The 22,339-nt window shown below is 56.8% G+C and overlaps 8 protein-coding genes across 8 annotated transcripts; 4 read left to right on the forward strand and 4 right to left on the reverse strand.

Moving 5' to 3' along the window:
- Window positions 1-87: 87 nt before the first annotated feature.
- EX895_000125 (uncharacterized protein) lies at window positions 88-2,682 on the forward strand (the record flags this gene model as incomplete). The annotated part of the gene is made up of 1 exon (XM_029880726.1): window positions 88-2,682. One exon carries the CDS (start codon window positions 88-90, stop codon window positions 2,680-2,682), a length of 2,595 nt encoding a protein of 864 aa, XP_029742112.1.
- A 2,090-nt stretch (window positions 2,683-4,772) lies between these two features.
- EX895_000126 (uncharacterized protein) lies at window positions 4,773-5,865 on the forward strand (the record flags this gene model as incomplete). The annotated part of the gene is made up of 2 exons (XM_029880727.1): window positions 4,773-5,244; window positions 5,429-5,865. 2 exons carry the CDS (start codon window positions 4,773-4,775, stop codon window positions 5,863-5,865), a joined length of 909 nt encoding a protein of 302 aa, XP_029742113.1.
- Window positions 5,866-6,723: 858 nt separating this feature from the next.
- On the forward strand, window positions 6,724-8,235 carry EX895_000127 (uncharacterized protein; the record flags this gene model as incomplete). The annotated part of the gene is made up of 1 exon (XM_029880728.1): window positions 6,724-8,235. The coding sequence occupies one exon, from the start codon at window positions 6,724-6,726 to the stop codon at window positions 8,233-8,235; it is 1,512 nt and encodes a 503-aa protein (XP_029742114.1).
- A 416-nt stretch (window positions 8,236-8,651) lies between these two features.
- On the reverse strand, window positions 8,652-10,835 carry EX895_000128 (uncharacterized protein; the record flags this gene model as incomplete). Its single annotated transcript, XM_029880729.1, has 2 exons — window positions 8,652-10,470; window positions 10,774-10,835. 2 exons carry the CDS (start codon window positions 10,833-10,835, stop codon window positions 8,652-8,654), a joined length of 1,881 nt encoding a protein of 626 aa, XP_029742115.1.
- An 830-nt stretch (window positions 10,836-11,665) lies between these two features.
- On the reverse strand, window positions 11,666-13,555 carry EX895_000129 (uncharacterized protein; the record flags this gene model as incomplete). The annotated part of the gene is made up of 1 exon (XM_029880730.1): window positions 11,666-13,555. One exon carries the CDS (start codon window positions 13,553-13,555, stop codon window positions 11,666-11,668), a length of 1,890 nt encoding a protein of 629 aa, XP_029742116.1.
- Window positions 13,556-16,238: 2,683 nt separating this feature from the next.
- Window positions 16,239-17,778, forward strand: EX895_000130 (uncharacterized protein; the record flags this gene model as incomplete). The annotated part of the gene is made up of 2 exons (XM_029880731.1): window positions 16,239-16,466; window positions 16,552-17,778. 2 exons carry the CDS (start codon window positions 16,239-16,241, stop codon window positions 17,776-17,778), a joined length of 1,455 nt encoding a protein of 484 aa, XP_029742117.1.
- Window positions 17,779-18,049: 271 nt separating this feature from the next.
- Window positions 18,050-19,157, reverse strand: EX895_000131 (uncharacterized protein; the record flags this gene model as incomplete). The annotated part of the gene is made up of 4 exons (XM_029880732.1): window positions 18,050-18,205; window positions 18,296-18,367; window positions 18,457-18,560; window positions 18,674-19,157. The coding sequence occupies 4 exons, from the start codon at window positions 19,155-19,157 to the stop codon at window positions 18,050-18,052; spliced, it is 816 nt and encodes a 271-aa protein (XP_029742118.1).
- A 386-nt stretch (window positions 19,158-19,543) lies between these two features.
- On the reverse strand, window positions 19,544-20,656 carry EX895_000132 (uncharacterized protein; the record flags this gene model as incomplete). The annotated part of the gene is made up of 1 exon (XM_029880733.1): window positions 19,544-20,656. One exon carries the CDS (start codon window positions 20,654-20,656, stop codon window positions 19,544-19,546), a length of 1,113 nt encoding a protein of 370 aa, XP_029742119.1.
- Between the last annotated feature and the right edge of the window lie 1,683 nt (window positions 20,657-22,339).

Below are 22,339 nucleotides of genomic sequence, written 5' to 3' on the forward strand. Positions count from 1 at the left end.
CAGCTCGCCATGAGGTCATAGCATTTGCCTCGACCTCGATCGCCAAGGATCCGTCCTGCTTTGTCTTTTCCTCTATCGTTGCCCAAGATGGCATCTCCGAAGAAGGCCGCCCGCAGATACGATGCCCTTGCGTCGAACGCAAGCGGTGTGTTCGCCTCGACGCCTACCCCAAGCTCTTCCTCGGCACTCTCTTCAGATCCGCCTGTCGCACCAGATACAATGACCCCAAACGATCATCTTCTGCCCGATTTACCAACCGAAGACACTCGCAGCAGCTTGGTAGACAGAGCACCGTCCCTCAAATCTCCGGAACCAACACACCAAGCTGCACCGTCTCACACAAATCTAGAAAGCGCAGTGCACAGCTCGGGTCCACCGCCGTGGCCAACGATCACATACAAACACCTTTTGTCGGCTGGCACGCTCAATCCGACCAACCCACTGCGTGTGGTAGCGCACTGCGACGTCGATGCAGCGTACGCCCAGTTCGAAGCGTCTCGTCTTGGACTTGATGCCACTGTGGTTCCTATAGCCGTACAGCAGTGGCAAGGTTTGATTGCTGTCAACTATCCAGCGCGCGATGCTGGCGTCTCACGATTCGAGAGCATCCCTGAAGCTCTCAAGAAGTGTCCAGATCTGCACCTAGTCCATGTCGCCACCTACGCCCACGGCAGCAACAAGGCCGACTACCATCCCGATCCCAAGCCTGAAACGCACAAGGTCAGCCTGGACCCCTACCGTAGGGAGAGCTCCAAGATTCTGACTATTTTCAAAAAGACGTGTCCGCACGGAGCTGTGGAGAAGGCGAGCATCGACGAGTCGTACTTCGACCTGACCATCGAGGTGCGCAAACTCATGATCGAGCGGTTCCCGGACTTGGCTCAGCCGCCCCTAGACGATCCCGTCACGGGATCCAAGGGAATGGACCAGCCGTTGCCTCCACCACCGCGACTGGGGCTGAAACAATGGAAGCAGCTTGGGTACGTCGTGCCCAAGTCGGGCGACGTTGGAAAAGCGACGGGGATTGGGCGTCCGGAGAAGGCGGTGGCCAAAGGTGCGCTGCTGGTGGACGCGCCCATTGGGGCTGGGATTGTGTCTGCTCCTCTGCCGGATCTGCCAAGCGACAGTGTCAAGCAGGCAGCGGAAGGTTCCTCCAACACAGATGGCAAAGAGACAGAAGGCTCTTCGACAGACAAGCAAGCGCCGCCATCATGGGGCTCGGAACAAGATCGTTTGACTGATCCCTCGTCGTCTCAACCCGACGATCTCGACTCGGAAGCCGCACTCTGGGATCGCATCGAGTATGGTGAAACGACGTGGACCGACGTCGCCCTTGCTCTGGGCGCAGAACTCATGAACCGCGTCCGCCAGAACGTGCTCGACGAACTAGGCTACACCACCTCGGCAGGTATCGCTTCCAACAAGACGCTCTCCAAGCTCTGTTCGTCGTGGCGCAAGCCCAACGGTCAAACCATCATGCGGCCCTGTTCCGTCGCCAACTTTTTCTCTTCCCTTCCGTTCCAAAAGATCCGCTTCCTCGGTGGCAAGCTTGGCCATGCCATGGGCGCCGAGTGGAATTCGGCGACCGTCTCAGATCTGTGGGAAGTAGGGCTGGACGAGATGCAGGCCAAATTCGGAGACGAGGCGCGTTGGGTGTACAATGTGCTGCGCGGCATCGACTACAGCGAGGTGCGAGAGCGGGTCAACAATCAGACCATGTTGGCGAGCAAGTCGGTCCGGCCTGCCATCACCAAACCGGAAGAGGCGATGCACTGGCTCGGCATCCTGTCCACCGAACTGGCTATCCGGCTGCGAGAGGCGAGGCAAGAACGGGTGAACTTGTGGCCTAAAACGCTGGTGTTGCGATACATTCGAGCTGGATCTGTGCCGCGCAGCCGGCAGACGGCGTTCGCGTTTACTAATCCAAACAATCAGGACGAACTGGCCAAAGTGATTCTCAAAAAGGGACAGAGGTTGTGGGAGGAGAGCCTAGGGGATGCGCTGGGGTTGGGATTGGGATCATCGGGCTTTGGCGAAGCCAAAGTGTTGACGATTGCGTTGGGATTTGGAGGCCTGGCAGAGGGTGAAGCCGGGCAAAGAGGCATTGCGGGCTTTCTTGGAGCGGCGGGTGCCACAGCAGCGGCACCGACAACGACTTCAGCAACGACGACAAGGCTGGCAGCAGAAGCCGACTTGGAGGAACATCCGTCGCCAACGAAGAACAAGAAGAAACGCAATCGACTCGATGCCATGTTTGAAACTCAAACCAAACAGCAAGAGTCGCAGCAAGCACCAGCACCAGTACCAGCACCGTCGCACCCCTCGACGCACGAAAAGGCCCTGAACGAGCCGCAGCCAGAAGCCGTCACCATGCAGACCAAGGCGGAGCAAGAGGAAAGTGAATTAGCATCGGGGCAAGCATCGGATGGGCAGGACGATCCACAGTGGCGATGTTCGGAATGCTCACAGCTCATCCAAGCGCCATCGGGATCGGCGTGGTTCGAAAAGCCATACTTGGTCGACAAGCTCAAGGACGAGCACCTGGATTGGCATTTTGCAGTGTCACTCTCTCAAGCACCTTCGTCTTCGGCCGTCGCCGCTTCGTCGGCGTCGCAACGGCCCGCCGGTGTCGGTTCTAGCAAGAAGAAGCGTGCACTCGACAAGTTTTTTACGCGTCGTTGAGTCGGTGTACTTCTTGTATAAAGGGGGGTCTTTGTATGGTGACAGAATCAATCTACGACGTTTGAGGGTTGCACCCTGCTTTTCGCCTCTTCTTTCTTGCTATCGCGTGGCGAATTGGGTGGTTGGTTTTACAGCTCCGACCCTTTTGGCCTCCCTAAAAAAATTATTTGGTTTGGATCAACGTCGTCCGCTCCTCTGCTGTCGCCATCACTCTATCAGGACTCTTTCACACATACAGTCGTCATACATGAAAAGTAATGTATGCATCTCAAATATTGCTGGTTAGGCGAGACGCCAACGTCGATCCCGCCAGATCCTCGCACGCTCGCTTAAGTGGACGAGGAGGCGGGTTGGGTTAGATCATCGATCGACAGGGTCGTTTGTTTGTAACCGTCGGTCCCCTACTTTCGTCTCATTCGTGCTCTCGGTGCTGTTGAACAGAAGGGGAAAAAACCGCCCTCCTTCCGGCTGTTCACGTATAGGAGTCGACCTCGATCTTTGCAGTGCTTCACTGCGCCACGGTGAGATCGCAAGCAGAAGGCACGAGGAAACTACGCCCGAAATGGCCGCTTTGCTCGGTCCGATTCGGCACTCTCGTTTGCCCATCGGGTAGCAAGCTTCTTGCAAGCCACGCTGCGAGGCGTACACCACGGGAACGTGTGATTGAGCGACGCAATTGCAAGCCCCTCTCGACGAGGGCGAATGTGACCGGACGACGAGGTCTTCTTGGCAAGTAGCATTTATCCTCGACTGCCCGAAACACGGGTGAAGTTGGGCTTAGGCAGGCCTCCCCGCGGGACCCGAAGAAGAAAGAAGCAAATTTCTCACTATTTGTTTTCTATTTGAAAGTCAGACCCACGCGACATAGCAGCGCAGAACCCTTGATTCTGGTTTGGCTCTGCTGCCACGTACAGTAGTAATGTCGCGTCACTGTAGACTGCTGCTGCTGCTGAAGCTGGCATCTGGTTGTCAAACAAGAAAACTTCGCAAGATCCCGTCCCTGAATCTCGTCAGGAACCAGACCGACCGCTCTTGCCTGCCCCAACGAGGGTCCTGCCGTCATGCGGCCACCGTCTAAGCAGCTAATTACCACGCCAGCGCTGCTTCATGCACGCCATCCGTCCTCGTGCCGCTGTCCGAATGTCGACCGCCGAGTGTCGACCGTCGCTCCATCGGTTTTAGGGTTGTTGCTGCTGCTGCTGCACAGCTGCTCTAACGTTTAACCCCTGTATACTCTGATTCGCCGTCGTCGAGGCTCATGAGAATACATGCGGTTTAAAATTTGCCTCACTGAAGCTCGAGTCTGCTTCCCGTCTATGCGGCTCATGCTTCGTAGTCAGGTCCCGTCTATAAGCTTTCGAGCTCTCAGAGTCTGTGCAGTGCGATGAGGTGATCCACAGAACATTCAACGTCGAGCAAACGTTTTGGTTTGTTCTTCTTCCTGAGACCATGCACGAAGTGCTAAAAGTTCCCGCTCCGACTCCTCATACTGCGTTCTCAGGCCGCGGATTTTTGTTCTTCTCAGGAACACTCTCCCCGAACGACAAGATGCTTCCGACCATTCGGGTACAACTCCGCCTGCAGCCCAGCGCAGAACAAGGGTTGTCACGGCCCCTAACAAGGGATGTCGAACGCCACCCTAGTTTTTCCTCCCGGGAGCGATGCGGGCGACCACCATGTGGCATGGTCGCCACTTTATGCGTAGAAGCACCATTCGTTCACCGGATCATTGTGCTGGCGTTTCGAGATGACGCCCCTCCCGCCTCCTTCAGGGTAAACTCTGTGCAGAAAACCAGGAGCCGAGCGTACTCCTCGACAAGCTTGTCGGTGTGGTCCTCCTCGTTCTACTTTTTTTCCCGCTGCAGGTGTGCCTGAGCTTAGTATGTGCAGATGAAACCAGCTTGGCAACAGGAGAGACAGAAAGAGGTTCCGGTCGTGAGTGAAAGTATAAGTACACCGCCGTCCTGGACAGACCACGGATCTCCGCACCCCGCCCTTGTCCTTCACCCATCCTCCCCTACCTCCAACCTCCTCATTGCTGAAGCCATACTCTGCTGGACAGAGCCGTGACCCATATCCGATACCTAAAGATGAAGTCGTTCGCACTCATCCTCTCTGCCCTCGTCTCGCTGCTTGCGCTGCTGCCTTCCTCGACCGAGGCGGCGCAGCGCGGTCTCGCCTGGGGCACCAACGACAACTGGGGTCCCTCGGTCGCCAAGGGCCTCATCTCGTGGTACTGGCACTGGCAGGACGGTCCCAACTCCAAGTTCAACGGCAAACTCGAGTTTGTCCCCTGCTACTGGGGTCCCAAGTACAACTCGCAGTGGGCCGCACGCAAGGCCGAGATGAACAACAACGTTCCCAAGGCTCTTTTGGCCTTTAACGAGCCCGACATCAGTGGACAGTCCAACCTGGACCCGACCACGGCGGCTAACCTGTGGATGCAGGAGATCCAGCCTTGGAAGAAGCGCGGAGTCCGTCTGGGAAGCCCTCAGATCGTCTGGAACCAGGACTGGTTGAGCAAGTTTATGAGCACTTGCAAGAGCAAAGGCTGCACTGTTGGTGAGTATAGCTTTCGGTTTCAGGTGGTGCCCATTCGAGCTTCGATTTGATGCAAAGCTGCTCAAGCTCAATTCCTGGACGCTTTCATTCCCACCACAAACCCTTACGCCTGTCCCTCTATGCCGTTGGTAAGAACCAAAACGCTAACACTGCTGTAAATCTATTCCTCTGACTCACCAAACAGACTTCATCGCAATCCACTGGTACGGTTCCTGGTCGGACCTGGCAGGGCTCAAGAAGTACGTCACCTCGGTGCACAACAAGTTCAACCTGCCCATCTGGATCACCGAGTACGGCGTCACCTCGTCCTCTGGTGGATCGCAGCAGCAAGTCAAGCAGTTCCACATGGAAGCTACCCAGTGGCTCAACTCGCAGTCGTACGTCGAGCGCACCTCGAACTTTGGCAGCTTCTCCGTCAGCAGCCCTCCGGACAACTACGGCTCGCGCCTCAACGCTCTCTTCAACGGCGATGGTAGTCTGCGTGACCTGGCGTACTGGTACCTCTGGAGCTCGAACCCGTCCAAGAGGAGCGTCAGATTCGAGACGACTGCTGAGGACGACTTTGAACCTACGAAGGAGGAGGTCCCTGTTGAGGAGAAGCCTGCTAGCTTCGCCCATTAAAGGAGAAAAGGATCAAAAGGTCGCCGCCTTTCACCAGCATGTTGCTTCCGTCAGCTGCATGATGAAAGAGCTAGGGGCCAGATCTGCGCGAGCTTCTGTCTCGCTTTTCTATGCCCGTTCCACAACACGAGTGGACGGGATCCGTGTATTGATATAGAGCTGCTTTCATTTTTGGCCATGGGTTTGTTTCCGGCATCATTATTTGTATCATATACTTCCACCCATCGAAGCAAGAGCCCTCGAAAGGGGAAGAACTGTTCTCGCCTGTCATGCGCCGTGCGAGCCCGCTGTAGAGACTTGATTAAAGGCAGAAGCAGTCTGACAGGTGTCAATGAGTTCGAAGAAATCTGTTGGGTGGCAGCCAGATTACGCAGTCGACATGACATCCGGGTTGAACTTGCCGGTCGTCAAGGGGACGGAAGCACGGAGAAAGGGCGCGGTATTGGGCGCGCGGTATTTTGAGCGGTAGATAGCCGGCCTTTACGAGTTACTGTGGGGATGTGCATCCTTACCCCGCTCTCAGAAAGGGTCTTTCTCGGCAAGTGGCCAAGTGGCCGTGTCAAATGCTGTTCTTAACCCCACCAACCTCACTGCTGAGCTCCTTTGGCGCCGGAGGAAGACATGCACAGACAGACACGGCTGCGGCAGGTGGTAAAGCTGCAAAAAGGCCACCATCAACCCACTTTCCCACCACTCTGAGCTTGTAGCACAGACACTCGTCAAGTAACAGGCGCCGCTACGTCCCTCCGAGCAGCGACTACGACTCTCGAGACGACGTGAATGTTCTTTCGACATATATTCTAGCGCAGAAATAACTATAGAGTAGCGATGGCAAAGCAGCAAACGCCAATTGTATCGATGCACTCGCCACCGACCACTACATCAGAGGCACCCGCCCGGACCGACGCTCCGCCCCTCAACGTGAGCTCGACAGACGGCAAACCTATCGATCTCTCGACGACTGACAATGTCAAGCTCTCCGACTCGCAGTTCACCATCCGCGAAGGTGGCTACGGCTGGGTCAACGTTGTGTGCATCATCTTTGTCAACGCCACGACCTGGGGCGTCAACACGACGTTTGGCGTCTACTTTTCCTACTACCTGCAGCACGACTACTTCACGGGCGCAACGCCCATGCGGTACGCATACGTCGGCGGGCTCTCCGTATCTGCTTGCATGCTGGCCGCGCCGGTCAGCAACCTGCTCTGGCGCTCGTCCGGGTGGTTCAAGACGCCAATGTACCTGGGCATGGTGCTTGTGACCATGGGTCAAGTGGGCGCCGGGTTGTGCAAGACGTATGTGCAGCTGCTGTTTACGCAGGGGTTGGTGTTTGGGGTTGGATTGGGGTTGGTTATGGTGCCGACGCAGCCGTTGCTGAGCCAGTGGTTCCGTCGCAAGCTGAGCTACGCGCAGGGCTTGTCGGCGTCAGGCAGCGGGCTGGGCGGGCTGGTGTTGGCCAATACAACGCGCTACTTGATCCAGGAGAAATCGCTAAAGTATGCGCTCATCTGCAACGGCATTGTCTCGTTCGTCGTGCTGCTCCCGTGCATCGCGCTGATGAAGTCGACGGAACCCTCAACGCTGCACTTTCTCCCCTCTCGCTTTCGAAGAAGCAAGGCTGGCGATTCATCAGCGACAGCGGCCAATGTCCGCAAAAGTCCCCTGGAGCTCAAATGGCTCGTCCACCCGGGCTACGCCTTTGTGCTGCTGTTTGGCGTGTTCAGCATCATCGGCTACTTTGTCGCGCTCTACTCGCTCGCTGCGTTCGCGTCGTCCGGGCTCGGACTGACGCAAAAAAAAGCGTCGACGCTGCAGTCTATCCTCGCCGCGGGTCAGATGATCGGTCGCCCCCTGTGCGGTCTCCTGCTCGACCTGGTTGGACGTCATCCGTGCACCATTGTCATCCAGACCTTGGCCGGGCTGACGTGCTTTGCGTTCTGGCTCCCTGCGCGCTCCTTTGCTCTGCTCATCGTGTTCGCCTTCACCCAAGGTGTGCTGGGCGGCACGGTCTGGTCGAGCGTCGCACCACTCTCGGCCGAGGTGGTCGGGATCCGAGACTTGCCGTCTGCCCTGGCCATGTTTTGGCTGGTCACGGTGATCCCCGGCCAGTTCGGCCAGCCAATGGCAGTAGCACTGATCAACTACAGTGAGAACCACTTGGGAAGGAGAGGCGCGAACACGTACCTCATCTCGATTGGGTTCTGCGGAGCGTGCTTCGTCATGAGCGGCGTCATGCTCTGTATGAGCTGGCGCTTCGTTCGCTTGAGGAACCAGGCTCAGCAGCTCGAGAGCGCCGATCAGCAGGAGTCGAATCCGCAGACATCGCACTCCACACCACCAGCATCGGAGCAAGCACGGGAAAAAGCGTAATACAGTAACTGAAAATTTCGTCAACATCGTCGTCGCCATTGAAATGCATACTCAAACGATCTGCTTCTCCCGCTTCGTTGTCCTACTTGAGCTGCCCGATGAGCTCCGTAGAGGTTTCAGGGGAACGAGAACCAAAAGTAAAATAAAAAGAGAACTGCAGCACCTAGGATTCCCGCGTGGTCCCCCACCGCAGTACTGACTAGGCGATACCTTGCTTAACTTCGCAGATCGGACGGGATGCGGTGCTTTCAAGGTTCTATGGCCGCAGATATCAAGATTGTTCACCGACGCAGTAATAAATAGAACACCTTCGAGCTCTCTTCACACACTCTTTGCCACGAGTCAAAGGTGACCGAAGATAACAAGCTGGATCAAGAGATACCAACGCAACATATACAGCAACAGAAGAGGAGCAATCACTTGGTCTCGGGCCCGGTCTTTGAGCACATCTTGGACCTGCACCACCCCACCGATCGTTCGAAAAACACGGGGTCAGCATCACCACTCGCACGATCCGCGCCGCACTCGGTCTGACAGCGCGAATACAGCGCACAAGTCAAGTGCCCGCGCACAAACGAGGTCTTCTTCCTCTCCGGCTTTCCCGCAAACAGCCTCCTCCCATCACGGTCTTTGGCACCGTTGAAGCGGCTGGTGAGTTTGACGGCGGGGTCGAGGCTGAAGCTCTGCTGGTAGATGTTGGCAAATACGCAGCCGGCGGTCTGGTCGCATGCGTGCAGGCACTCGGCGAGCGTGTGCACGAGACCCCAGTGCAGGAACGAAGCCGGGTCGGACACGACCGAGCCGAACAGCTTGTTTGAGTACGAGGCGGCGGGTCGCACGGCGTTGACGAACGTCGCTTGGTAGCTGGACTGGCATGTGGGGCGCGCGCGTTTGACCAGTGCGGTACCGTGGGCCGCGTCGGGGTCTCCTTGCTGTGGATGCAGCTGCTTGCGATGCAGAGAAGCCACGATCGAGTGGACCTTGCTGAAGAGTCGCGAATCGCCAGCGCACCTTTCGGATTGCTCCTCGAAGTTCGTCCTGCCTTGCACGAGGTGTGTGAATCCATCGCACTTGAGCGTACAGTGCAGCGCCATGGCTCGCACCAGCTCGGCTGCATCTCGGTGGCGTGTTGTTGACGCTGCCGTCGTGTCCGCATGGAGACCTGGCTGCCCGTGTTCACAATGTGGGAAAGTCGACTCGATGACCTCCAAACAAAGCTCAGCAGTACCGGAGCACTGCTCGCTGGATCCATCCGAAACCGAAGCCGCTACATCTCGTTTCGTTTTGGCAGATCTAGCGGCAGCAGCTGCTTCAGCCGCATTGGTAGCCTTGTCGCCACCAATCAGCTCTGGAACCGTGCCGTTCCGAGCCTTAGCTGCACCACCGCTACCACGATCCGTTCCACCCGCTGGACTTTTCGCACCGCTCGAACTCGCATGACCTGCAGCCTGCGCCGCCGAGGTGGCATTCTGCGCCGCCTCGATCTTCATCTTTTCCACATGCTCGGCCTCTTTGGACTGGATCCACACTGCACCCAGTTTCCCGCCCTCTTCAATCCCGGCCAAGATGACCGGGATCAGCGCCTGGATGATCGGGACCGCCACGGCTGCGCCACCGCCGCCGCCGAGGGGAGACCGGTGCAGCAGCTGGTGCGTTTCCGGGTAGCTTGCGTGCAGGAGCCAGTTGGGCGTGCGTCGGAGGAGGCGGCTGTGCTCGTCGAGGGTGATAGGTCGGAGCTCGTTCGAAGTCCGGAAGGCGGCGGAGACGAGCTTCATGACTTGGATATGGAGGTCGAATTGGGAGGTGATATGGTCGCGGCGTGTGAGCGGCGGAACGAGGCCGGGGTGCGCGGCAGCGGTGGCGGGAGTGTGAGCTACAGCTGAGACCCCGAGCGCACTTTGGTCAGGTGAAGCGGTACCCATACCACCGAGACCATCAAGGGGTACAGATCTGCTTCCGGCAGCGCCGCCCAGCGGCTGTCGCGGTCCAGCAGGAGGAGACTGCCGTGGCACCATGTCGGGCAGTCCGGCTTTGGCTCTTGCCAGATGCACCTCCTTGCCCGCTTCAATGCCGCTGTTGACAATCTCCTCGATCTGCCCAAACGTCGGAATGATTCGCTTCTGCAGCTGTGCCTCCTTCTCCTTCTCCTTCTCCTTCAGATCAAGGGCGTTGCAAGCGGCTGCATCAGGAGCGTCGACAGGCGCGTTGCCGTGCAGACAAAAGGAAGAGACTTTGCTGCGCGAGTGGTCCGTCAGACACTAGATTTCCAACAGTCTCGTGCTGATCGGACGTCGGGTCGGCCGAGCTGGACGTGTCCGGGCGGCGAGGGCAAGCGGCTCTGTCGCCACCGTCCCAGAATGGGATGTCGTAGATGTGCTGGAAGGTCCAGCCAGGGAAACTGTGCTCGAGAAACGGCTCGAGCGCTCGGCCGTCCGCGGAGCGCCGAGCTGGCCCCTATGCTGGCGTCCAGATGCGCATCGGTTCGCCGAACGGCCTCTTCGACGCTCTATTGTCCTTGTGTGGTGACGGATGGTAAACATGGTGATGTTGGTGACGGTGATGGCGATGGCGAAGGCGAACATCTGCTGAAGCAGAGGCATACGTGAAGAATGCGGCGAACCACAGGAACACGGAGGTTGCACGGAGCACAGGCATCTTTCTGAGGCGGAGAGGCTCGAGTGGCGAGAGGTCCTAGCGGGGCGCAAGACTGATCTGCACAGAAGCGTCTGCTTTTATCCTCATGCAGACTGTGATGCCGGCACGAGCTATGGGCAGCGAGACGGCCTGCGCTGCCGCAAATGATCGAGTGTCTGATCGCGGCAGCAATCACGGAGGAGAAGCAGCCGTTGCAAGAGGGCCCTTTACTTCGAACTGAGGGTTCAGATATTGTCGCAAGGTGTCCGAGATGTGGAACACGGCCACAAGGTCTTTCCGTTGATGAGATGTCTTGGCGAGCTAGGTTCGACAGACGCCCGAGCGAAGATCCGAGAGCACAATATCATTCCTACACAAAATGGACAAAGATCAGCTTAGACCAGCCACGGGACGGAACTAAATGTGGTCGATACAATCATGTGGTAGAAGCGCTCAGATCGTCTCGCGCAAAGGTACAGGTTGCACGAAAGCCTGGGATTCACTCGGTTCGACGTCGCCGCTGGGGCTCATCAGGGTTTCGGTTCGCATCGGTATGAAAAGGAATTAGCGATCTGAACGCCGTGAACATCAATAGGCGTCGCACCCGGATCGCTGTTGCTCAAGCTCAAGGGACTGGACCTCATAGTACACAAGACGCACAACTTCTGCGCTTCATCACTGTTACAACCTTTCGACGTACACAAGCTCTATCAACCCGATGGTAACAGTTCACAATTTTATTGCTTTCGTACAATTCGTACACGTCCTTGGCAGCGATCAAGACGTCTTAGATTTTCTACTCATTGTCATCCTCTTCAACATCATCGTCCTCGCCCGAGTGCCATCCGTAGACGACGAGGGTAGCCAAGCCGAGCAGACCCGTGATAGTGCACCCAGTGAACGCGGCGATCGCACGTCCCGTCCAACCGGACTCCAAGTACGTCGGGCCTTTAGCCAAACCGGTAAAGTCGGTCGTCGAGTTGAGACCCACGGCGTTGCCCGTAGTCGCGATCCCCTGGGCACGGCACTGGTCCTTGATGAAGCTGGGGACGTTGAGGTAGTTGTCACTGAGGATCTCGGGGGCCTCGACAAAGATGCTCGCCAGGCCGGAGACGAGATGCGGGTCGATGTGGCAGTGGAAGAACCAGGCGCCTGGGTTGTCGGCGCGGAAGCGGAGAAACGCCGCACCGCCGGGCGGGATCATGACCGTGTCGCGTCTCATGGGGTTGATCTGCGTCTCGTTGAACGGAGGGTTGATGGCGGGATCGTCCGAGGTGACGTCCTGCGACTTGTAGACCACCTGGAAATGGTGGCCGTGCAGGTGGAAGGGGTGCTTACCGGCGTCCCAGTTGTACACCTGCACTTCAACCATCTCGTTGTGCTTCATGACGAAGGCATTCGAGTTGGGACCATAGATGGCGCCGTTGGACGCAAGCGGGCCCATGGACTCGGCGGAAAACAGCGCGGGCACCTGCGGGGCCACGTACGAGATGTTGTTGAACGCAGCGTAGTTCTCACCGTTGGACATGGTGTCGAACGACACATCCAAACGGTGTGTGAGATCGGGCGTCACCATCGGCTCGGCGTTGACAGGCGAGAACTGCAAGTCGTCAAAGAATGTGTACTCCTCGATGATCTTGTCCGGACCAAACTCGCCGGGCGGGGCCCTGGGGTACGAGATGGTAGCGGAAACGTTGAGCTGCAAGTCGGCGGGGACGACATCGAACATGTCCGAGTCCATGTTGGCGTGCAGCCTCCAGTTCTGGGGCGAAGAGTCGTTCCTTGCAGTGACGAGCACACTGAAACGCTGAGCGACGGAAATGGTGAGGAAGTCAACGGACTGTGGCTGCACATCGACACCCTCGATCTCGATGACCTGCATGTCGTGACCCGAGAGGTAGAAGTAGAACATGGCGAGGGCCGACATGTTGATGATGCGCAGACGGTATGTCTTGCCCGCCTCGAAGGGCAATGTGGCGTTCTCGCTGAACCCCGGCAGGTACGTGGCAGCAGAAGTAGTGTTGGGTGTGTGGGCAAAGTAGATGATTCCAGACTTGGGGACGGGTTCGGCACCGGTGGGGTTCTTTCGGTTCATAAACTCGTTGTTGACCAAGTCGGTGTAGTTGCTGTGGTACCAGTCGCCGAGGATGACAGTGTAGTCATCGTCGTAGTTGAAGTGCATGTCGGCCGGGTCGTCCGGGTGGATGATGACGGGCGAACGCAGACCGTCGGTGTACTGATCATTGTTGTGGGCGTGGATCCAGAAGGTGCCCATCTGCTTGCGTCGTTCAACGGGCGAGGCGGGCGAGTTGAGCGTCTCGTAGGTGAAGCTCTGACCGGGAGGGATGGGACATTGAGTGAGAGCCACAGCGCCGTCGTAGTAAGAGGTGCGGTTGAAGAACATGCCGTGCGAGTGGAGCGAGGTGCCGACACCGGTCTCGAGATTGTTGGTGGCGGTGATACGGACGGTGTCGGAAGCATTGACGTTGATGATGGGAGGTGGCCATGTACCGTTGACGCCAATGACGTACCTCGGGTAGAGACCGTCCGGGTTCTGGTTGGGGACCCAGTTGATGTTCCAGTGTTGCTCGAAAGTAGCAGCACTTGCGAACGAGAGGAACGAGGCTAGCGAAAATGCGAGAAGAGCCAGCGCTGGCATCGCCGACAGACGTTGGTTTGCGACCATGTTGGACCACGACGTTGCTTGAGGGGAGGTCGACCTCGGGTATGTGTGAGGAGAACGTAGGAGGAGGGGTGTTGATGGTGTGCAAAAGGGAAAAGGTGTAGACCGTCGCTTGTGGTTAGTCTTAGCTGGACTCGGCGAGGGAAACTAGTGTGGATCAGCTGACAGACACGGCTTATCAGGGAAGAGGGAGGAAGTGTGCGAGAAGAACGGATGGAAAGGAGAAGTGCGAGACTTGAGAGACGTCTATCGGATAGAGGGGGGAAACGTCTGTGCCAGGTGCGATGGACAGCGAAAAGTTTTTCTGAAAGAGCAGCGAGCACGATTGACCGAATGTATGGTTCACTGCTCGACTGATCTGATAAGTTGCTGCACTAGAGGCGTGTGCAGCCGAACGGGGTTCTCTGCCTCGTGTGGCTCGATGCGATGAGCGGACTTTTGCGAGTGAGGCAAGCCAGGCACAGAACAAAGTCGGGTGATTGTGCTGCGATGGGGGTGGGCGAGCGAGGCTTCTATTGGTTGTGCTTGAGCAAGGTCGGAAGAGAGCGGGACGCCAAAACCGAAGCGGGTGGTAGAAGGTGAAAAGTGCGGCAGATGAAGCGGCAAGCTTCAATGAGTGTCGGCAAGCAGGACGAGGAGGGAGAAGTTGCTGTTGGGTTTCGATAAGAAAGCCGAAGAAGGCGAACAAGTCTGTGCAAGAGAGCAAATATTTAGGAAGAACCGGCGCAAAGCAAGCAAAAGTCGTGGTGGGCAAAAGTGCAAAAGCAAAGCAACGAGCAAACACAAAGGCAAAAGCACAGTGTAACTACACGAAAAAAATTGTGTATCAGATCAGATCAGATAAACCGTCAGCCACCACACACCCTTGTACCCTCGACCAAGGTCGAAAAGCGGTAGCTCTAGCGCAGGCGTGAGTTTCGCCGCGGAACTCATGGGCTGCATGCCCACCTTTGCGAGATGCGCCCGATCGGTGTTCAGTGCCAGGCAGAAAGAGTGAACTCCAAGCGAAACAAAGACAAAAAGGAGCCATGTCGGATGGCGGGTTGCCGAGACGCTTTAGCGTTGCTTTCAACACTTTGATAAACGGGCGGGCGTGGCATGTGAGGCAAAACTCGACAGCTCGCCTAATTCGTGATGGCTTTTGCACCTGAAGGTAGAAAAAAAAAATTATCTTGAGTTTCTCCGCACAGAACAACAGGTGCGAGCAAACAGTCGGCTCTTCGGCCCTTTCCGATCGGCACCTTCGGCTCATAGCGTGGGAAGTTGGCGAGCCTGAACATCGCATGTTCCGATCCTATTGCGAAGCCAATCAGAGACCGAAGAGCCTTCTGAAACAGAGAAAGAGACGGCAAAGAGCAGCCAGGTGAGGCGGTGAGAGTGGCATACAACCCACGGTTGACACGAGCTGCATGCATTCAACGTGCAGTCTCAAACCGTCGGAGTTGAAAAGGCATGGGCAGTTGCTCCATTTCTGCTACCAATCACAGGTCGCAAAAGCGAAAGCGCCACGAGTGGGCAGGCGAGGCTAGTGCGTTACTCTTTTCATGCGGGGGTGGTACATATCGAACCATTCGGCGCTCTAAACAAGGGCGGCCAGTTCTCCAGAGGAGGGGAGCGAGGGTCTGGGCAGCGCCAGACGACGAGCTGAAAAGCCGATTGCCCGAACGAGTTCTACGAGTCATTAACGCAGCCAATCAGATCAGAATTGGTTTGTGGCTGGATAGTTAGTTGCTCGCTCCCGCTGTTTGAAGCTCGCGTGCGCAAGAGACACGCACGACGCAAGGCAATGCAGGTGCGGACCGTTGGTTGGCCGCCACGCTAGCGAACAGCCGACCGCAGGGGCCGAGGGTGTTTTTTTAAACATTTCTTTCCTTAGCGTCCTTCTATCTGATAACCACCAGTTCGGGCACGATTCCAGTGTCGATCCTTTTCTGCCTTTTGCACAACTCGCTCCTTCCGTCTGTGCCTTGTGGGAAAAGGGCCATCGACGTTCATTCCAGCTGCGTATCGGCTCGCATTGTTTCACAAAGCCGAATGAGAATTAGCCATCGTGTGTAGCGTTTGTCCATTCTGTTGTTGCCGTTCAAGTTCAGCCGGCCCAGTCCGACAAGCATGTCCAGCTCAAATGAAGGGCGACTTGGGCCGAACAAGTGGCCGTGCGCCTCTCGATTCTTTACATCTGATAAACTGAAAAGTTTCTTGCTGCTCCCTCACGGCCAGTCCGAATGTTCTGCTTCGTGCGCATCCTCCCTCTTCCCCCCCCCCCCTTTCCTTTCTTTTTGTTTGCCATACACTTCCTTCCTCCTTCTCCGTTCCTTACTTACTCTCCTTTCATCCTTTGCTGCGATTCAGCTTAGAGCTCGGCTCGTGACTCGGGAGCGAAAACCCCTCATTGGACGGCGCTGCATCTCCGAACCCTTCCGTCTCAGACAACTAACCCACGCTGATCGAGTCCCTTGCCTCTTCGAGCTGAATTGCGGTCTGCCTCTTCACATAGTTTACGGCAAGCTCTTGCTCTGGCCTTATCAGATCCGAGTCAAAACTTTTGCCCCTACACACCCTAAACAGTCGGCTCTCATATCAGCCCTCCCTACCTTCTCACCCCCATCCCCGCCGCTTTTACCTTTTCTCTCTCCTCCATACCCCCTACCCCCTTCCGAACCCTCCGTTGGTACTCATAGCAATCATGTCGTCGACGGGCAACAAGGTCTTTGCACCCGCCATCTTCTTCATCGCCGCGCGCGAGGCGTTGGAAGCCTCGTTGGTCATCGGCATTCTCTCGGGCATGCTCGAGAACCTCGTCGTGCACACCAAGTCAGCTGAGGATCTTGACTCGGAGCATCTGCTCACCGAGGACGAGAAGCATGCTGTCGCTCAGAAGAAGCGTGCGCTCGTGCGCAAGCTGCGCAAGATTGTAAGTCTGCCGTCCTTATTGTCACCACCCTGTGCCTTTTGACTCGATGATTGACCCTGTGCTCTGGATGTTTTTCGCGTTCCAGGTCCTCCTCGGAGCCCTGACAGGTCTCTCCATCGCCTTTGTCATCGGGGCCGCCTTCCTCGCCGTGTTCTACACCCAGGTCGACGATCTCTACGGCAAAGCCGAGGAGCTTTGGGAGGGCATCTTCAACCTGATCGCTGTGCTGCTCATTACGCCCATGTCGCTGGCCATTCTGCGCGCGGGTAACAGCAAACGCAAGTGGAAGCGTAAGCTCGAGAATGCTTTCAGCCAGGAAAACATCCAGCCCAAACGCTCGCGTGATGAGGAGGGCGAGATCACCACCGCCACCACTGCCGACAATGCTTCTGCGTCTTCGTCGGCTTCTGCTCGTCGTGCTGCCGCGGCTGGCGTTTCTGCGGATGAGGAGACGGGCGCGAAGACGACAAAGACGGAGAAGATGAACCCTTTGGAAGCGATGCATGTGGTACCTGCGCAGCCTGCTAGTTCTGTGCAGGGCAAGCGTCGCGGGGGTTTGCGCGGGCTCTTCACGAACCCTGCGGGCGCAGTGACCGATCTCAAGCTGCGTATGAACCGCGGTACGCTCGCGCTGTTCACCATTCCCCTTATCACCACGCTCCGCGAAGGCCTCGAGGGCGTCGTCTTCATCGGCGGCGTCTCGCTCGGTCTGCCCGCCACCTCTATCCCGCTCCCCGCCATTATTGGTTTGTTCGTCGGCCTTGGCATCGGCTTCCTCATCTTCCGCTCGGGTAATATCCTGTCCGTGCGCATCTTCCTCATCTTCTCCACCTGCTTCCTGTTGCTCATTGCTTCCGGTATGGCCAGTCGTTCCGTGTACTCTCTGCAGTTCTACTCGTATGTCCAGCTCGTCGGCGACTCGGCGGCGGAATCCGGTGAAGGACCTGGATCGTACAACTCGCAGGGATACATCTGGCACTTCAACTGCTGCAACCCAGAGGCTAACAAGGGCGGCACCGGCTGGGGTATCTTGAACTCGCTCGTCGGCTGGAACAACACGGCAACGTACGGCTCCGTATTCATGTACGTCGGATACTGGCTTGCCGTTGCGGGCTACCTGTGGTACCAGATCTGGCGCGAGGGAAGGCTCGCTTTGATTGTTGGCGGCAAGACCTACTGGGAGTCGAAGCGCGCGGTTGAGATTAGGGAGAAGAAGCAGATCCGCGCTCACCAGCGTCAGCAGCGTTTGGCTGCTCCCCAACAGCAAGACACCAAGCAGACGGAGGCTGGCCCGTCGACCCCCCTCGCTTAGATGCCTTTTACTACCCTGTATACTGCCAAAAGATTCTCGTAGTCACCACCGCATCTGAAATCACAAATCTATTGAAATGACTTCGCCCTGCTCCGAGTGCCCTCGTGACCTTGCAGTTACTGAACAGTCGATGCTCAAGCCTGTAGCCGCGGTACAAGGATCGCACGCTTCAACTGCTATCTCAAACAGTCAAACTCGTTGGCGCCTTGTGACGAATTACTAGATTGCGTTGCGGACCGGTCGCGGGTCCAAAGAGCGGCGACTGCGTTATCTACTGCGTCTTCCTGTCGCCAGAAATGGGGTCTTTGCGCACACCCATCTGGTCGGGGGTCTGCACTTGGGCCAGCTGCGAAACGGCGAAGTAGACAATGGGAAGCAGCAGTCCGCCCACCAGCAGCAAAGTGAGAATCAGAGGCGTCGAGAAGAGCTGTGAGCAGTACCGTGGCAGAGATGCAACATGTCAGTTGATTGTGTGCGCGGCGGTAAGACGATCTCTTGTGATAGGGGTAGCACGTACCTGGTATTTGGCAAAGACACCGCCTTGAGGTTCGGTCCAGTTGCCGCTGGAGGCCAGAGGCTCGGCGACGTACTGTTGGCAAAGGGTAATGGGTTGAGTGAGGAGAAGCAAGAAGTCAGAGAGAGTACCGTTTTTAAACACTCGATGCATAAGGCACGTACCTGACGCTTTGCGTGTTGGTGCATACGATCGTTGTGCGTAACGATAACGAGGTTTCTAGGGTAGGCCTCGTCGAGAGATTCCAATGTTTGCAAGAGCGCAGATTCTGTCGATGCAAGCATTGCCATACGTGTTCGAGGTCAGTACCGCTTTGCAACGGGGATCTTCGGATGCCACCGGCTCTGACTAGAACAATATCAATGTCGGTATCGCACTTACCCTGCTTGCGGATGTCGCCGGCATCGATGTGAGCAAATACTTTATGCTCGCTGCGGAGCACTTCGTGAGAAGCACGCAGCTCCAGCATCTCGGTACGTCCAAAGCCGCACTCCTTCGAGATACGCGAGACGAGGCTGCTGTATCGTTCCGCACCCGGTGCGGCATTGAAGGTAACTTGAGAAGGAGCACCCAACGATCTGGCGCGAAGCGAGTGGGTTGAAGAGTGTCGAAGGCTTGCGAATGTGTCGCGGTCCAGTTGATCAGCGTGCACAAATGCGATGGCGTCAAGGTTGCAGACAGGTGAGGTCCTTCCCGAGATGAGGAGGGAGTCGACAAACCCGGTGAGGCTCGAATCGGTGGGAAGTTGCAGCTTGGTCGACGAGGCTTGTTGCGATGTGAAAGCGAGCACGGGATACGAAACGCTGTTGGCCGAGACACAGGCCGCCGCAGCAAGCAGAGATGCGATGGCGGTTGTTGCCTTCATAGCTTTCAATCTTGACGATCTTGTTGCAGGCAATGACAGGATAAGGTGGACGATGAGGGTCGTAAAGATGTGCCTGGCCGAAGCGCGTTTTTGGTGGTTCGTGCTTCTGTGTCTGTGTGTGACTTGAACAGGGGCAGCTGCTGAGTCTATCACTTTCAATCTCGGTTCCGCCTGTGCGTCAAGACGGGATTTGTTCTTCTTTAGATTCGTTTTTTCTTCGACGTAACAATTTCATGAATTCGCTCCACCTCAACCTTCGATGCATCATCCTCAGATTCAGCTCGGACTTACTTGCACGCAGTCACAGAGAGATGATGACCAGACGAAAACTTTAAATTTACCACCCCGCTTTGGGTGGCTTCTGGAGAGAAAAGGACTTGAAGGATTTACACGGATGTGTAGCCGCCATCGACGATCAGGTCAGCGCCCGTAGTGAAAGCGGAAGCGCCACTGGCGAGGTAGACGACAGCGCCCTTGAGATCCTCAGGGTCGCCGAGTCGGCCCATCGGAGTGAGGTTCTCCCAGGTCGTTCGCAGCTCTTTACCGTTGGGGCTGTTCTCCAGAACGGCACGGCTGAGCGAGGTGAGCATGTAACCGGGCGAGAGCGAGTTGACACGGATGCCACTCTTGGCCCATTCCACGGCCATCGACTTGGCAAGCTGCTTGACGGCTGCCTTGGACGCGTTATAGGGCGCCTGTGCCTGAGGCACGTTGACGACGGAGCCGGACATGGAAGCAATCATTACAATCGAGCCGTTGATCTTGTCGTCCATCATGCGTTTGGCCACTTCGCGAGCGACAAAGTACGAACCGCTGATGTTGACGTCGAACAGCTTCTTGAGCTTGGGCGTGGGGTATTCGGTAGCTGGGAAGTTCTCCACGATGCCTGCCGAGTTGACGGCGACATCGATCTTTCCAAAGCGCTTGTGAATGCGTTCAACCACTTGTTGGACCGACGCTTCGTCCGAGATGTCGCAGCCGTAGCCCTGGATGTCGAGCTCGCCGGGTTGGACACCACCGTGCTTGGTGAACCACTCCTCGACCTCTTTCGCGGCGTGCTGACACTCCTCCTCGTTGAGATCCACAATGGCAATGTGGTTGGCACCAGACTCGACAAAGGTACGTGCGATCAAGTTGCCGATGCCACGCGCAGCACCAGTGATGACGCACACCTTGCCTTCCATCGAAAAGCTTGCGAGGGTTCGTTGCGTGTGTCGCCCAACGCGACCGCCCGTGGTGTTGTGTCCGACATCGTCGCGAGGATGACGCGAGCTGTCTTCTGGGTACGGTACCACCACGTCATCCTTGGTCGAAGCAAACGGAGCCGTGTTGAGTGATTTCGCCTTGCCAAAGTTGTCGCCCTTGCTCAGGGATCGAGACGAGCCAGCAAAGGCACGAGCTGCGACCGTGGAGGGTCGCGACGTGGCCCGTGCTGTTGTTGGACGCACCGCCTGCGCCAAGGGGCGTGCCGCTCTAGCAGCGCTTGTACCAGTGTTCATAATGCCTATTGTGAGAATGGTCGGAGGTGGTGTTGAAAGAGGAAGACGCGGAGGGGGAATCAGGTTTTGTTGGCCAGTGGGTGTCGGACGAAGAGTGGAGCTGGTCAGCGACCCTGGCAATGCATCTTCGCAGTTCCGTTGGAAGCCTGAGATCTACACGCAAATTTTCCCAACCAGTAGCCGCGTAGCCGAGACGTTTCTTCTTGACGACAGCGTGCGCAAAGATTTTTCACCGGTTATGGCCTTGCGGTCTTTTGCCCTTGAGGGTTGCGTTACCACGGTACCGCTGACCACCTCAAACGTCAAGTCGAGTAGAGTTCTTCCGATGGAGTGGGCCGTGTCAGCCGGAGAAAGGCAAGAAAGCGCGTGGCTGACTCTTTCCGCTTGAGGTTCTGGGCTCAGCCCCTACCCGCGTGCAGGCCCAAGGTTGATGCCTAAGAGATCCGAGCCATTGTTTCTCCAGCGATTGCTCAGAGCGACGTGACGATGACCGATTGCCGATGACGAGGCCATCGGTGCGTTTCCACTATCGAACCAGACAGCGAGCATGTGATTCTCGGCCGGTCACATCGAGTATCGGCGTAACAAGCGGCACTCTGCCGTCTCTATTCGTCGGTCGAATCCATCTCCGGGAGTCACGCGCACACAAGAGGAGGCTTTGCGTTGACTCTTGTTGATGTTGTGGGTTGGTGAGAAGGATCGTCGGCTCGACGGGCTTCGGCGCTCGAATTTCGCCGACGGGTCTGGCTTGCCACCGGCGCACACCAGCACATTTCGCCAGGCAAGCAACCTTCTGCCGCCACTCGTGACTTGAGCCCGCCAGGGAAAGTGAGCGTGACCTTGTTCTGATCCCGAACATCGGAGCACACATCACATCTTCTTGCGTCGGCCAGCAACCCACTGAACAAAGCAGTGTGCACGGTGCGTTCACTCTGCGAAGATCTACATTGAACCGTGCTGCCGAGCCGATGGCAAGCGACGCAATGGTCGGATGAAGCCTTTGCGGCCTAAGCCCTACAGTTGCTGTCTCTCACAAGGCGATCCACACGAGGCAGAGTTGAAGTATCGAGCTAAGCCTTCCCAGCTCTTGCTACTGTATCTTGCCGGCCGCTTCTCATGGTTCTGTGGGAAGACACCGAGAAAAACGCGGCGATCAAGTGGAGAAAGATTAGAGACGAAATTTCGGTGAGTTCTCTCAACTCTGACTGGCTCTTTCAGCTAGAAACAGAACAAAAGCGGTTGTGAGAGAGCCCCCCGCACATCTAGCCGGGGCAATGCAGTAGCCGTGCCTCTTTTTTCTTCTTCAAAGTCTTGCGTTACTTAAATGTTTTATTGTTTTTTGATTTCTTGCCTGGGCGAGCGAGGTGTGGAGGCTTCTGCCACTGCGACGCTCTTCGGCAAATTTGCTATTGCGCACGTCCCAGCTCTGATTTTTTTTTGTCTTTTGTTGGCCACACACGGCACAGAAGAGATGCGGGGGAAGTGAAGGAAAGGCCAACGTCGGTGATCAAGCTCCCGCCAAGGCGACGAAGGCAACAAGGCTCTGGAATTTGCGAACGCCGCCTCACGCACTCGCCTGTGTTGGCGCCGGCCTCTTTTCCGACAGTAGACGGACGCATCTCCTGACCTTCATCCTCTGGCACTAGGCCCACTGCGAGCGGAAGGAGAAACCTCGCCAGTTGG

Source organism: Sporisorium graminicola, chromosome SGRAM_1, assembly GCF_005498985.1.
Source record: "Sporisorium graminicola strain CBS 10092 chromosome SGRAM_1, whole genome shotgun sequence".
NCBI lineage: Eukaryota > Fungi > Basidiomycota > Ustilaginomycetes > Ustilaginales > Ustilaginaceae > Sporisorium > Sporisorium graminicola.